This window comes from Aspergillus udagawae (assembly GCF_001078395.1).
Source record: "Aspergillus udagawae IFM 46973 DNA, scaffold_6, whole genome shotgun sequence".
Classification (NCBI taxonomy): Eukaryota; Fungi; Ascomycota; class Eurotiomycetes; order Eurotiales; family Aspergillaceae; genus Aspergillus; species Aspergillus udagawae.
The window spans coordinates 68326-83508 of NW_025091269.1; the positions used below are offsets into that span (position 1 = coordinate 68326).

Consider the following 15183-nt stretch of genomic DNA (forward strand, 5'->3'; position numbering starts at 1 on the left):
GCATATGTCGAGGCCCTGGAGATGTACACTCGATTAGAACTGATCTTGATATAGTATGATAATTGCTTCTTAGGATCTGATCACGCTACCTTAAGAATTGTTGAGAACTCCTCCTCAGTCTCGCCACCCATATACAGCCCAGTATTAAGCAGCTGATCACCGCCGACGTGCGGGAGAATCTCCCAATTTTCCTGTTTCATCAGCTCCCTCGCCGGTGTTTCGCGGTCGATGAGCGTGGCATATGTCTCTGCTCGAACATATTCCTTTCCTCCTTCGGCACAGCGTACGCCGTGTACAGGTACTTTATGCAACAGTGCGAATTTCACGCGCTCTCCCTCCGTAAAACTATGGAGCGTGACAGTCCAGATCGTAGCGAGCACCATCGTAGGCTTTGATCCATATAGCCTGCAACAGCTTCGCACCAACTGACCGGCCGTGGCATCAAGTTCAATGGACTGGTACGTTTCCTTGACTTTCGTGTCTTCGCTCAATCGTGGGAACAAGCAGGCGAATTCCGCATTATGTGAGCGCGTGTGTGGGGAGGTTTGCTCGTGGATGACCATCATTGCGTGAGCAGATGTGAAATATGCTTTCAGGTAGTAGTCGATTTTCAAGCACAGCAGCGAAGTTTCGGGTACAGTACAACTGGGCAATCTTATTTATAGGATGGGCTTTCGATTCCCTTTCACTGGTGGTCTACCTGTAGGTCTCATTTTACCATCAATACTAAAATGGAGGCCTAGAATCTGGTTAAGGGTCGTTCGCATGGTTGGCAAAGGCTAGAATCAAGGGATGCCATGCATAATGTCCTATCAGATAGGGAGCTTTGAGTGATTTTATTTACACGTGCTTGTTCTGCCATGTTCCAACTCTGGAAGGTGATCTTCTGGCAAGGGGCATGTTTATTCTTCCTTACATCCTTCCAGTTCAACCTAGGCACATGCCCAATTGGCCCATTCTCGCCCCTGTGTGGATCGAATAGAAGGCAATAAACGAATCAATTTCAAAAACCATTTGGGAATATCCCTGGGATACCCCTTACTGACTACTTTCATTATGATCAAAAGGGACAACAGACCCCCAATTTTGGCTATTTCTTGGTTTAGAAGGCTGTTCCTTAGATGATTTCCTCTTTCCGTGGTTTAAATGGGGTTCTCCATGCTGATCATAATCTTTCCGACACATTCCCCATATCAACCCACGAGGGAAATTATCCTTGACATAAAAAATAGGGTTAGACCAAAATTGAGTCAATAAATGTCCTCTACATTCTTCCCAAATCTGTCTCGGCTGCAACTCGAACAACAGCGATAACCGTGCCCAACCTATGAGCTTTGTCAACTGTACGCATCATTGAATCTTGCATGTCCCGCACATCTTTACTTGCGAACTCGGGAGTCCCACATTACGTACGATACTCCGGAGTACCGAAACCTGCTCCTGGAGCTCGTAGGATTGGCGAAGGTTGGTATAACAAGCCAAAACAACACCAGAATCGCAACAACCTTTTCGATGGCCTATGCTTTCATAAACCTTTTTAATCCTCTATCCTCGAGTTGAAAGCATTTTCTTTTGTATTATATGTATATCTCTATAATCTTATTAGTGTGTTCGATTCAATTTTTCTTCCTTGTCTTCTGTATTGGAGCGTGAATGTTGCAAATTGCGTCGTTGATTAAAGGATCTACTTTACGTCCTCTTGGCAAAGCTCTTCAAGTAGACCTATTCGTCCCACTCTCCCTTGCAGGCATTATGCAGCCACGTTTGGATTCCTTGTCCCCAGCCAAACGATTGTAATGTAAATGTAGTTTGACCGACTTTTTACCACTCGAATTGAGAAAGTCATGTGAGGTGAAAAAAAAACACCACCTGCTCTTCGACTGCGCCTGCTGCCGTCGGTAAGGGACAGCATTAGATTAAGCAGAACTGTGACCAATGTTGCTCCAAGTGTGCAGCCATCGGCAGCGCGCACGCCATCTGGAACTCATTTTCCACGGCACAGCGGTGATGGAAGGGCCATATACGCGGAGAAACATGTATGTCATGGACCCAACAGGTTGGTATGGCAGAGGTTAGAAAACTCCTGGACTCATACATGTAGACATGACAATGAGGACCGTGGAGGTGGAGTGGTGTGCTTTTCATCTATTGCCTATCCCGAAAGGTCTTCAGTGTAGAAAGTGTATCAATACATTCTAAAACCTAGTGGTCAATAGTGTCAACATCACGCAAAGGAATGGAAGCAGGGCCGCTTATAATATGGTCAGGAAGTTTGTATTCCCTTCCAGGACGCATTGAAATGGAACGATGAAGAAATGATTTACATATATGCAAGGACTAAAACATTCCTAGACATGTCCTGGAACTGGTAACTTCGATTCTCTACTTGACTGCATATCTTTCTTTCCCCAATAAGAGTACACCACTCTGACTGGATTGCCGATTCATTTGGTGGAATGGTGAGGTGAGAGATTATTAAAGTACATAACCCCCAACTCGACGTATCAGTCTCATGTTGACAACCATATACATTGCCCTCCATTCCAACACGTCCTCTCTCGAAGTACGCACAACAAGCCTTAACAGAAGTGCCAACATCATGACATTCACTTCTTCCGCCCGCAAAGATATTACCAACCCTGAGGTCAAGAGTAGTACTGCCTCGAGGACCGTTGAATCGTGGGACGCACCATACCAGGCCCTTAGCAAGGCAATACTTTTCCAGAATACAGACCAGCATCGCTATTGGCATCGTGTCGCCCCTATGTTTTGTCGTATGTTGAGTGACGGAAAGTACAACATCGACCTACAATATCGATACCTATGTCTCTACTCTCAGCTTGTGGTTCCCTCTCTTGGACCTTTTACAACCAGTGGGAATGATAGTGACTTTTATAAGTGCACCCTTGGCGGTTATGGACCAGTTGAGCTAAGCCAGAACTTTCAGGCATCGGGGTCAACTGTACGGATTGCGTTCGAGCCGACCAGTCATGCTGCCAGCATGGGAGCAGATATCTGTAACCGACAAGCTGTGCATGTGTTTTTGTCCAACCTGAAGCTGCTTGACGCATCGGCCGTTAACCTCTACCTCCATCATTCCCTCAACAATCAGTTGACGTTGACTGACGCAGAGGAGGAGCAGCTCACACCGGAAGATCTTGCGAAATTTGAGGTCAGAACACAAAATTTAATTGCGTTGGATTTCACAAAGTCAGGCATCATTGCAAAGGAATACTTCTTACCGATCGTGAAATCGCTCGTGACGGGCCAATCCGTCGCCAGAATTTGCTTGGACGCTGTTCGCAATTCCACATCCGACCCATCATTGAGCAATTTGTGTCAACTGATTGAAGACCACATTGAGCAAAGTGAGACACCGGCAGCTTTCCTTGCTTGTGACTTGGTGGACCCGTCAGCTACGCGGTACAAGGTCTATATACATGACTCGGACGTCGTGTTGTCAAGGGCGGAGAACCACTGGACTCTGGGTGGGAAGCTTCAAGGAGACGACATTGCCCGCGGACTCGAAATTTTTCGCGAGCTATGGATGGGACTTGGCATTATCGAAGGAAGACGGAATCCCCCAGGCACCTCGGCAAAACATGGCGACCCCTCGAGCTTGTTGCCTCTGATGTATAATTATGAGATGAAGCCTGGCGACCATAGTCTGAAACCTCAGCTATACATGCCATTGACTGGGATTCCAGAAATGCAAGTTGCAAGCGCATTGACGGCCTTCTTCGACAAGCATGGCATGCAGGATCAAGCACGCACCTTCACCGAGAATTTGAAATCCTACTAGTAAGTACTTACGTGCTGAGTCCTTCGATCTTTGCTAAAGCTCGATTCTAGCACCGACTGTGATCTCAGCAATGCCACTCGGAAACAGGCCTGGCTGTCGTTCTCTTACACGGCTCAGAAGGGTCCCTACTTGTCCATATATTACCACTGGTAGGTCGAGTATACACGATACTAGGCTGGAAGAAAAGAGGTTCTGGGCGTCTACCCTGACAATAGATTGGAATGAGACAAGAAAGGTGCCTCGGCTTGGACTGGAAGGTAGGATTTTTAGATAATTTCCACGTCAAATACATACCGTTTAAATGCTTGGAACCTTAGTGTTTGCAGTGATCAGTATTTGCGAATTTGGACTTTCAGTGAACTATGGATCATCATGTCAGTCCCTGTACCTACCTCGGTACTTACGGATGATGGCGCTTCTTCCGTCGGAGGATCTTGATGAAGTCTTGCGTTATCCGGTATATTTCATTGATCTGACCCAAAGCCAGATCTCAGTGTAAGAGGTGGCGTTGATAATGGCACTACAAAAAGTCGAGAGAGGGCGTACCAATATGCATGACGTAGATTGAATACAGTGCTCGCCCTCGGGAGAGCAACCAAAGGAGAAGTAGCGGTGAAAATCGTAAGGGATAATAGAGAACAAAACCCACAAATTGCCTACAAACTTATGTTACTATTGAAGCAGTGTGAGGCAGCGTGCCTGAAACCCCCCAATGTTGTACTGTACTCCGTACTGGTCCGCGGCTTGGCACCACCCTTGGTGGCTCACCGCATCTGACGGGATCAAGATAGCCCGACAGCGCGCCGTATTTAGAAACATACAACTACTCTGCTACGCGACTCGCTTCATGAGTCGCTAAACATGGAACTGATCTGAACACCATTTAGAAGAGGGATTGCCATCTATAGGATGAAGTCCGAGACCGCCACATTGACACTCACCGCAGAGATTGGTAGCCCAGGGCTGTCCATCAATATTTCCATCTCAAAACTGGATAGTGCATTTACAAAATAGACACACACACTTCTTTTTAAGAAACTTGAGCCCGTAGGAATTCACTCCGAATATAAAACTCTGGTGCCTACTTTTGAGCTTCGATTTACAGCAGTAGCTACGTAGAATCGTGTTCGTTGCCAAAATGAAATGAAAATGTTAGTAAAAAAACAAAGCAAACTTGAACGTGATGGATCTACCTAGAGTTATAGTCCTGTTGATTTTCCCCAAGCCAACGAAAGCTTGCTGAATCACGCTGGGTCATCCGGCTAAACTATGGTAGATAAGCCCTGTAACGTATACCATAGAGAGTGATCATGGCCAGTATGAGTCCTGAAGCATGTACTTCGTCCACATACTATCGCGCTCTAGCCGCTGTAGTACCTCATCATTAAAAGATACCTGAACCTCCCACGGGGATTCTGAATTGGGGCGTTTAGGCATAATGAAGACAACTCCATCAGTGGCGGAGTCAGGATTCCTGACCTGCTGAGGCCTCCCCATCTTCGATCCAAAGTCGGCGTTGTAGAAGTTCATGTCCCGCCAGTTACTCACATAGAAATTGGCTACGTCGAATGAGAAAATGACAGGAGACTTTTCGTTTTGGACATAATGAAGAAGGCTCCGGATGTAATCATTGTCCATACGACTAAGCCCACAGCGAATACCATACGCCACACGGCAGAGTGTTCTCATCCATTCGTGGGAAGCAAAGGTTTGGAGAGGTTGGTTGACCAACATAAGGATGGCTGCGTTGCCCAGATATGACGTAGGAAGTGGAGGTGTGACGCGATGACGAATGTCGACAGGCACCCCGACGCCAACATATGCGGGTTCTCCTGCTTGACGCTTCGAATGAGAGTTGCAATTATCCGCCGTCAGCCCAGGATATCGTGCACGGGTCAGTGACAGCCAGACCAGAGCGATCACCACGTCGCTGCTGGAAACCCACGGCCTGTCATGAGATTCCTCCTCTCCAACGCTGTGGCCCTCATCAACAAGTAAATGCGGGAGGAGCTCATTGCAGCAGCCTTTTAGTGCATTAACATCCTTTGCCGCGATATTGAAGTTCTTCGTGCGGATGGAGAAAGAATCATTCTGTACATTCTGTGTCATCTTCTCCCATTTGGCATAAAGGTCCTTGTGTACCCGGTATTCGGAGAATTCTCTTTCGCCAATATAAGCTGGCAAGCGATACAGGAGCATTTCTTTGCCAATGTCTTGCTCAGCAGCATAAACTGACATATCGATGTCCTTGCCCTGTTCCACTTGACGACAGCAATCAGCGAACATTACTATCGCAGTTCCCATTCCAGTTGCGTCCATAACCATGTGGTTTGCAGCGACAGATAGCAGCACCCCGTCCGGATGCAGATTCGCTTGGACAACTAGTATAGGACAAGGCTCCGTTACGTCAGGTACCAGTCCTATCGGCATGAATTTCTCTTCAAATCTAGCCCTGTCTTTGCCTGCTTCCGCCAAAGCTTCTCGCATAGACTCGCCATGTTCTTTTATCTTCAGGAGCTGATCAAGATTGGTTGAACTAGTTGATTGGAACTTGACGTTGTCTAGATTATCACAGCCCACTGGTATAACGATTTCCTGAGATAAGAAGGGTATCTTGGCCAACAGGCATTTGAACCCCCTTCGTAGAACCGTTAGGCATCCACTTGCTTCGGTAGTATGGAAAGCAAGCTGGCAGCGGGTGTATGCACATCCAAAAAGTCGGTCAACAGGAGTAAGAGAGTTCACAGGCTTGCGCTCTTGACATAACGCACTCGACATTGTTCTTGCTGATACAGGTGCCTGAGCTTCATGAACAAGAGGATTGCAACAAACCTACTATGCTTGAGAATCGAGGTAAAAGGAGAGTTAAGTTAATGGTGCAAGCTAGAAATAGGAATGGCAGAAGGGGAAAATAGGTATTAATAGCTGGATCATCGGTGTGGTTATATGAGATCCAGAACTGAATTAAGCAAGGATAATGACACAAATTTGTCTCCTTACATGTGCATGGAGTCAATGCATCATCAGGCAACGATAACCCATACAACTATTAGCTAATATATTTATTAAATGGTCAAATTCTCTCTGTAGGATTGTAATAAATGAAGCTCTTATTGTCAATGTGCTGCCGTCGGTAATACTGCGTGTGATACCGCTAAATGTGGACTGTAGCGAGAACTTGAATTCATCTAACACTAGCGATTAAAATGACTCTATTTAAGGCCTATCTTGACCGCCATTTCGGACCTCTTTGTTCCGGCTTGGAGCCCTAGAGCGAGGAGCAGGGGCTGTTGGCCCTACCAGATTTGTATGGGCGTGAAGCTCTGGCAAGGATTACCGAAAGCGCCAGCTTAACACTTATCTTCTTAGCAGGTCTCTGAATATCGGGATCTAATGTCTCGTATTCAGGAACAATGTAAATTATACAACCACCACTTAGGGTAACGTGGTCTGAACAGAAATGCCTTTGGGGCGAAATGCTGTCTAGAGGTTTTGCCTTGATGGGTACTAGTATTCGGCAACAGTACGACTATTTGCGATAAGCAGTTTGGGTATATTTTACGCTGATCTCGCATAAACGGAACATCGTTTGCAGAACACAAAGAGCGATTTTAAGAATGGAATATCTTAGGACTGTGTGGGACCTCGTATACTTAAGCTTTGGCTAGATTTGTGTTGATCGTTTGTTTTTTCATCATAAAAGTCTGGTCTCAATCGCCGCTTACAGTGGGAGGTAAAAAGGTACTTAAAACACCCAAGAAGGTTAGATTAATCTAGCTACACCGCGTATACGGCGGACTATTTGTGCAAAAGGGATTTTGGTTTTTTTACAATGATTACATCGCACCACACTCCCCCTCCCTACAGTTGCACGCACTGCAGCATCCCTAGTATAGCAATATTAAAACTTCTCATGGAGGTAAGCAGATATTCAACTAAAATGCTTTAATTCGTAACTAAATGCCAGGTGGCTCAGTCAGGTAAGCCTGGTAGATATCTAGGTACATGATGGATGATTAAATAGAATTATATTTGATGTTCCTACTAGAAGGCATTCAATATCGATACTAGATGGCATTCGATATTGATACTAAATGGCATACTAGATATCATTTGATATCGATACTAGATGCCATACTGGATGGCATTCAATATTGATATTGGATCATCACACTAATGCTGCTGCGACTATACATACCATACCATCTACCTAAGGCCTATCCAGCATGCTTATCAAAAATTAATATTTTTAAATAAAATATATAGTAATTATAGTTTTTTTAATCCATATCTAAAATATTAACTTAATATATAGAGGGTTAAATAGGTAGTAGTCAAGAATTATTCTTAAATTATAGAGGTTATTAAAGGTCAATGTGCATATATATCTATGTTACCACTGCTTTTATACTGATTACTAATAGAGATGATTATTCTCTTATAACTTAACTAAAAGATATTGTATGCCATTTAGTATACCATCCAGTATCAATATCGAATGCCGTCTAGTATCGATATTGAATGCCATCTAGCATCGATATCTAATATCATTCACAATGCACGTTGGCTGGTAACGTATGCATCTTGAGAATTATACTGCTGTTGAGATAGAGTAGCCCCAGATAGAGTGTGTTAGGCATTTGATAATTTTAAGGGTGTGAGTATGGTTTAACACCAGGAGCTTGGCCAAAAGGCTTATGCTTGCTGAAGGGATCCCTACATTGTGTTAGTAATGCGCAAAGGAGTATCTACGCCGGGTGGTAACCAGTGGCATCCACTTTGTATAAACTGTAGGTCAAGGCACCCTGAAAGGCAGGTTCTTGCTCCTTCTGGCCTGCGCGCAGCCCAATTTGTGCAGCTATACGCCAGCATTATTACGACAGGAAAGACCTGTTGCGCTTTGAACATCTGGTTAGCAATGCTGTAAGCTCTAGGTTCTTGATTAATGCAGCTGCAGTGATCTCAAAGTCCTCTTAGTGAAGATCTAAGCGAACTCTCTCTCAATCTGCTTCCACACGAGCCCTCTATCCACTAAGTTCTGTAAGACCTCATTTTCAGCTGCCGATTAAGGTTGAGCACTGCGAGAAGTGGGCAATGAACTAGAAGCTTCAGATCTAGCCCTTGCCCTTGCTTAAGAGCTACTTGCTTCCTCCTCTATGTCTAAAGCTGCGCTTGCTTACCTCTTTTAGCTGGTGGCTTTGATCAGGAGATGTTGAGATCGACGTTCATATTTCTCGAAGTAGCATGATGAGCTGCTTAATGGTCGAGCTGTAGAGGGATTTTCTCGAACGCATGCCTGTATTTGGGCTGTGCCTTTGATCGGGGAACATCCTGCAAGCCTTCCTCGCCTCCATATAGCAAAGGGCTCGTAAGACCGTCATCATCCTTGTCGCCTACGCTAGCACCGCCGAGACTCTCGCATGTGGACGGGGGTGTTTCAGGAACTTCAGATATTGGGTCGGTGTAGGCGTGACATACCCCATCATCAGCGCACCGCGCTGACACTGATAATTCACGTCCGCGTGGATCGTGATTCTACGCATAGAAGAAGGTACCCGGGTGGGGCGGATCAATAATATTAAGTCAGTGAAGTCAGGTCATCATCTTAGAGTACAGTCCTACTAGTGCTATTATGTCTCAAGGCCTTCTGTCTAAAGGGCTTCTGTTGCAATGCCAGGCACTTAAAAGGCACTATATACCAAGCCATGCTAAACTAATTATGCAATGAATGCAAGGCTAGGTTAAGGTAATCTTAGTTTATCCTGCTTCAAATTGCAGTGAGCACTTTGGAAGTGCTTTTAGAATGTGTTGTACAGGCATCTTTCGACGGTGACGTCCTGCCCAAATCACAGCAGATGGGCTAACATTCATACAATAAATTCTACAATACAGCGGTTAGGGTGGACATTTGTGGTGGACGACCATACATCTTCTACGGTAGATAATATTCACGAAGAGGTAGGTACTTAGAAGTAGAAGGCTTAGAGCGTCTTACTTCTAGAGCAATGAGCTGGTTAATCATGTCTCTCTCAGTAGCAACAGCCAATCAATCTGTGGTTTTCATGATATGGCCGAGGATACTCTCTCCTCAACTTCTATTCTCTAGGTAAACTTAACAACAACATATGCTGTGGTATGATTTATACTAGATATAAAAAAATTACTCCCGCACAAAATAACTTGACCAAGAGCAGCCCACAAATAATAATCCAGGGCGATCTTGCTAAGCCAACACAGCCCAGATAAACCAGGAGGATTTGTCTAGTCGAAGTCCGACAACTGTCCAATTCAGCCAATATCATTTTCAGTGTTCCATGGAGCCATGTTCTTTACAGCGCGTTCCTTTTCGTTGTAGTGAAAGCAGTACTTGTCTCTCTTGCTCAGGTGGCCCGCCTCACCAGCGCTGCCTGCCATAGCCGTGTGGTTGACATTGTGGAATGTATTGAAGAGATAGTCGGCAAGAGTCACAGAAGGCGTGAATTCGGCCAAGATGTGAAAGTCACGAAGGCTAGAATCGCTCTCGTCCCGCTTGTTGTTCTGAGGATAGGCCCAGAAGATGGGGGCGTTGAAACCATAACGATCAGCGAGAGCGCGGCTGCTCGTTGGGCGTCTTCAAAACTTCCTCTGGGTAAGATGTTCTTTGCCACTACGGTGAAGCCGTTGCCGTTTCGAATAGTCGAGTAGAAGCCCCAGGAGGTTGATGCCCACGACCTGGTTGCCGCGGCCATGGCGTCTCTGGCGCTCGTTGCAATCGCTGAGGCGATTTCAGGCGTGTCCACAAACCCATCTGCAAGGCCGCCATGGATATTCGACACAAATACTAAAGTGACGACATAACGGCGTTTTCGGTAGTACAAAGCGACGTAGTTGTTGAAGCCCTGAATAGGTCCAATCACCCTTTTGTCGTGCTCCATGGCGGCAGGGGCATTGGCAGGGATCTTCCCAGTCACAGACTCCCAGGTTGCGATGTAGCCAGGATCATCTAGCACCGACATTTCAGCATTGGCGTTGCTAGTATTCGGATGAGGGTTGATGATGCTTCTAGCACTGGCGGCCGTCAGAAGCAGGACAATCGAGCGACGCGTCGTGGAAGGATATAGTGCTTGGACTTGATGGAGAGGACAAGATAATTCTCATGGAATAATAGATTGCAGCGTGACCAGAGTAGCGGGGGCTCCCAGTGTCTATATATATCCCTCCCCTCCGCCCAACGAAGCTATAGCATCGGAATGATTACGATCATCGCCAGTTCCTGGCTCGAATGTAATCAGGACCATCCAAAGCGTATATATTGCGTCCCCTTTCAACTCTACAGAATGCTAGCAGATAATGGCCCAACTTCCTTGACTGAGTGGTATGGCTCCTGGTTCATTTGGTATAGTCAGCTGCCTGGACCTATTGTCTCACTTATCGTATAATCCAGAATTAAAATTGTCTCAGACAGGCTTGTGTTTTGCTCTATCGAGAGGTGCCATCAGGATCCATGGATTCCTCTCTATTCTTGTTTAATTGATTAATTTCATTATTACTTGATTAGTTTCATTATTTTTTGATTAGTATTCTGATGTGAGAATATTCCTCCTTGGCGCTTGATTCGACAGGAAGCATATATTAATCAGCATCAAAAATCTATGGCAGCCCTACGATAGTAAAGTGCACATCTTCTGAAATACAAAAAAGTACAAAATGGAAAGTTCTTACACACTCTATTCTGTCGCTTCCTAGCTTGTACTCAACTACTCTACCTCCACTGCCTTATAGAAGCTCTAGCTGTTCTATACACGGAATGCGTTTCCCCGAATCCTTGCTCCTTGGGTTGGCCCTCGCTGGGAACACCGTACTTGCCACCATCGACCTCGGTCAAATTGAAAATTCGGCCGGACAGCCCTTGTTGAACGGTGCGTTCCTGAGCTGCTCATTTCCTTATATGGCAGATATAAGCTAATCGAAAACAGTCGCCTGGATTGGAGGCTACAATCCATGCAAGACGAAGGAATACACTGCTAGCGGCGAGAGTCCCTGTGGTGTTCGCTTCACACTGAGCAACGGGTACACGTATTATGAGAGGAATTGCGGTATTAGTGCTATCGACATGTGGAACAACGACGGCACCTCCTCCTTTCAGGATTGCTAGCTCTGTAACGACCGCCCACTTGAAATGATCCATTAGGACAGGAACGAGGCATTCCGGTCCACTGCCAAGAGTTTGGAGGTGGCTTGCCCACTGCGATATAAGCACGCAAGAAATGTCAAACATACACCATCTTATCTTTCATGTCATCCCTAGGTCGTGCCAAGGGGAGGCGAAGTTCATTTCGAAGCCACTAATTATGCTCCGGCAAAGAAAGAGTCAACTTCTCTCTTCTCCTTCCACCTGATCTAACCGCTGAGCAAGCACCTGACAAGGCCAGTCACCTTCCAGATTCAAACTTTCAGATCGCTTAAACCCTTGAGACTCATAATATTGGATCAATTTGCCGTCGCCACCTGCATAGCAATCCACCCGTAGTAATGAGACTCCAGCCCTGTTGGCAAGATCACGTGCATGTTCCAAAAGGCGTTTGCCAATCTTGTTGCCAGCCCACCGTCGATCCGTGACTAATAATCGCACGTAAAGCTCAGGCTCAGAGACAGGTGGAACATAAGGCATCCTGTCTCCAATGGCAAGCGCTCCTATGATGATCCCCGGAGCTTCTCCGTTCATAGCTTGGGGGTCTAGGTTGGAGAGTCGATTTTGGCCCAGCATGGGCGAGTCGTCAGTAACCTTGATAGCAAGCCAAAGGCCATGGCCGGTTGTTGCAAATTCTCTGAGTCGTTCGGCGCGTTGTGGATTCTCAGAAAACGGTGTTGCTCCCCATTGCCCAATTCTGTCACATGATACCAGCCATTTGACTGCGGTATCTAGGAGACGGAGGACTGCCGGAACGGCGTCGACTGTTCCCTGTATGATAGCAATGTCGTGGAATCCATCATGAATTGTGCTTTGAAAACTTTTAGTGAGTATCTGTGAATGGCCTTTCGCTTCTGTTCTTCATTTGATATTGTCCCCTCTTGATCTACCTCTTCTGGGGGTAGATTGCGCTTCAAATTCGAACAATAACACTTACTTTGATGCCATTCCTCCAAGCAGTTTCAAGTTGAAGAGAGATGGTTGTCAAATAACCTCAATACACTAGATTGATTCGAAAATTTTAGGGAGATTCCAACAAAGAGTCACCCTACTCTTGTGCCAAGATTGGGCAAAGTTGCCCATAGATTGCCATATATTGTTGACCACGAGGGTCCTATTTAAGGTACCACGGGTTCCCACCCCCACCCCTTTCATTGTAGCCTGGTTTTCTGGGTGGTGGGTCGGCAGGGTCTCGGCTGCCAAGTGACCCCTCAAGTATTGAAGCGCCTGAAATAACCGTGCAGCGCGTCTCATTGGATAGTGCTTGTGGACATCTAGGGCAGATGACGCGGAACGTCGCAACGCTAAGAATCTGGCTGGTATCTTGCTGATAGGTCCATTTCCAAATTTTCCCTGTTGCCTGGTGTTACGTCACAAGGCCTACGCACTTACTACTCAGGTCATCAGCATCTCAGCTTACCAACCTAGCCCTCTGTTCTAGTCTATCCGACCTCCAGTGTAGGTGTTTGTACCGCAAGCATAAGCCTACCCTGGACCTAAAACCCTGGTCAGATTTCAACTAGACTTCAAACGGAGTTGGTTGTGTGCCTTGTGATGTCCGTCCACGCCGCTGCTTCGACTGACTACAGCACAACTTGTGCCTTTGAAAAATCAGACGCAAACTGACTCCTGGTACCTTTTATCCCTGGTAAAAATGCTTAGTCCGTGATGAGCTTGCCTCTGGGTAGGCTTTCCACAAGATTGTGTCGTTTCCAGCGCAAAGTAGGTATCTTGAGAGACAGAATCTCGGCAACGTAGGGTCCCTTGGCAGCGGAGGCGCGGGTGCGCGGAAGCGGGGGACCCACAGTGAACGATTAGGAGAACAGTACTTCTTAGATTTCAGCACCGAAAGTGCTCTCTATTAGGCTGGTTGTGGAATGGATATGGATTGATCCGCACTGTCAAGGCAAGCGTCCACCCACCTACCATCAACTACACCAAAAGGCCATTATAATCAGATCCTAATGGATCTGATCAACCGGATCGCACCTTTATACCTTAATCCTTTACACGCACTATATTTGATCTAATCCATCCAGATTGAGCATGGTTAAACCTATTTAGTTATGGGTTAGATCCGTACATCGCCGTACCAATGGCATAGGACGAGCAGGTCACGGTAAGACTGCCCAAAGGAATGCGAATTAGGCCCTCGGCCCAAGCAATGTGGAAGATGGGAGCTAAGCCACTCGTGGCCAGGAGGAAAAACACAGCTACTCGACGAAGAAAGTCAGCAATGTCGAGATGCTGTAGAGCCAAAAATGGCATGGCAAAAGACTGACCTCCATGGACCAGCACGTGCACCATCCATCCGGGGATCTAGTGCAACTCAAAAGACCATAGCGGCACCGAGCACGGTGAAGAGGATATATGTGACTTGCAGGATGGGATGGCTGTACAGGCCAAAATAAGTCACTGAGATACATGTAGTTGAAATGGGGGGTCCCACTGCATCCACACAGGAATTTTAGAGGCAGGAAATACGAGTTGCTTCTGAGGAGGCTCAGACACATTGGCAGGACGTTTCTCCACCACCTTGGGGACTGATGGGCTTAATAGATAGGATAAAGTGAGCCGGAGGGAAGTCATGGCCATGCTTTCAGCAGAGGACTCAGACTCCTCAGAACAGCAAAGTCTTGATTAAATAGTTTGTCTGTGTGTGGTAGACCATAAGCTGGTTAAGCAGCATATATTTGTACTTTCTAGCTGAGGTGACAAGAACACAGGATAAGTTGATGTCAGATATGGTCCGACACAGCAGAAATGTACTAGTTCCACTGTATTATTCGATCTTTCCTGAAGGCACTTACAGACGCTACGGAGACCATCTGCCGCCCCAGATCTTAGAGGTGTCGAAACCATGGCCATAGGCAACTGGTATGATGTCGACCTTCTGGCAACAAAACGATCGTAACGGAGCTCCAACCTGAATCACCCAAACAGAAGATTCTTCAACAGTGTGTTCTACTACGAGTACTTCGGCAATGTGACCATAGTCAGCAATTAGTCAAGGCTCTTCTATTGGAGCCGAATGTTCAGATACAAGGGAATAGGATCAGAAATGATAACATGCCTATGGTGGGTGCTGGAGAGGTTGATGCCTTCGTCAGCTTACCGGATTCGTTGACAGGAAACGCTCATTGAGACTGCAAGCATGACACTATTTTTCGAATTGACAAGACCCTGACACGGCACCTTCACGGATGCCTTG

At 46.3% G+C, this 15183-nt stretch overlaps 5 protein-coding genes across 5 annotated transcripts; 2 read left to right on the top strand and 3 right to left on the bottom strand.

Annotated features, from left to right (window-relative positions):
* Nucleotides 1-80: 80 nt before the first annotated feature.
* On the bottom strand, nucleotides 81-566 carry Aud_007786 (uncharacterized protein; the record flags this gene model as incomplete). The annotated part of the gene is made up of 1 exon (XM_043292674.1): nucleotides 81-566. One exon carries the CDS (start codon nucleotides 564-566, stop codon nucleotides 81-83), a length of 486 nt encoding a protein of 161 aa, XP_043148609.1.
* Nucleotides 567-2599: 2033 nt separating this feature from the next.
* On the top strand, nucleotides 2600-3955 carry Aud_007787 (aromatic prenyltransferase; the record flags this gene model as incomplete). Its single annotated transcript, XM_043292675.1, has 2 exons — nucleotides 2600-3801; nucleotides 3853-3955. 2 exons carry the CDS (start codon nucleotides 2600-2602, stop codon nucleotides 3953-3955), a joined length of 1305 nt encoding a protein of 434 aa, XP_043148610.1.
* A 1155-nt stretch (nucleotides 3956-5110) lies between these two features.
* On the bottom strand, nucleotides 5111-6289 carry Aud_007788 (uncharacterized protein; the record flags this gene model as incomplete). The annotated part of the gene is made up of 1 exon (XM_043292676.1): nucleotides 5111-6289. One exon carries the CDS (start codon nucleotides 6287-6289, stop codon nucleotides 5111-5113), a length of 1179 nt encoding a protein of 392 aa, XP_043148611.1.
* A 3801-nt stretch (nucleotides 6290-10090) lies between these two features.
* Aud_007789 (uncharacterized protein) lies at nucleotides 10091-10797 on the bottom strand (the record flags this gene model as incomplete). Its single annotated transcript, XM_043292677.1, has 2 exons — nucleotides 10091-10339; nucleotides 10375-10797. The coding sequence occupies 2 exons, from the start codon at nucleotides 10795-10797 to the stop codon at nucleotides 10091-10093; spliced, it is 672 nt and encodes a 223-aa protein (XP_043148612.1).
* A 791-nt stretch (nucleotides 10798-11588) lies between these two features.
* On the top strand, nucleotides 11589-11936 carry Aud_007790 (uncharacterized protein; the record flags this gene model as incomplete). The annotated part of the gene is made up of 2 exons (XM_043292678.1): nucleotides 11589-11700; nucleotides 11758-11936. The coding sequence occupies 2 exons, from the start codon at nucleotides 11589-11591 to the stop codon at nucleotides 11934-11936; spliced, it is 291 nt and encodes a 96-aa protein (XP_043148613.1).
* Between the last annotated feature and the right edge of the window lie 3247 nt (nucleotides 11937-15183).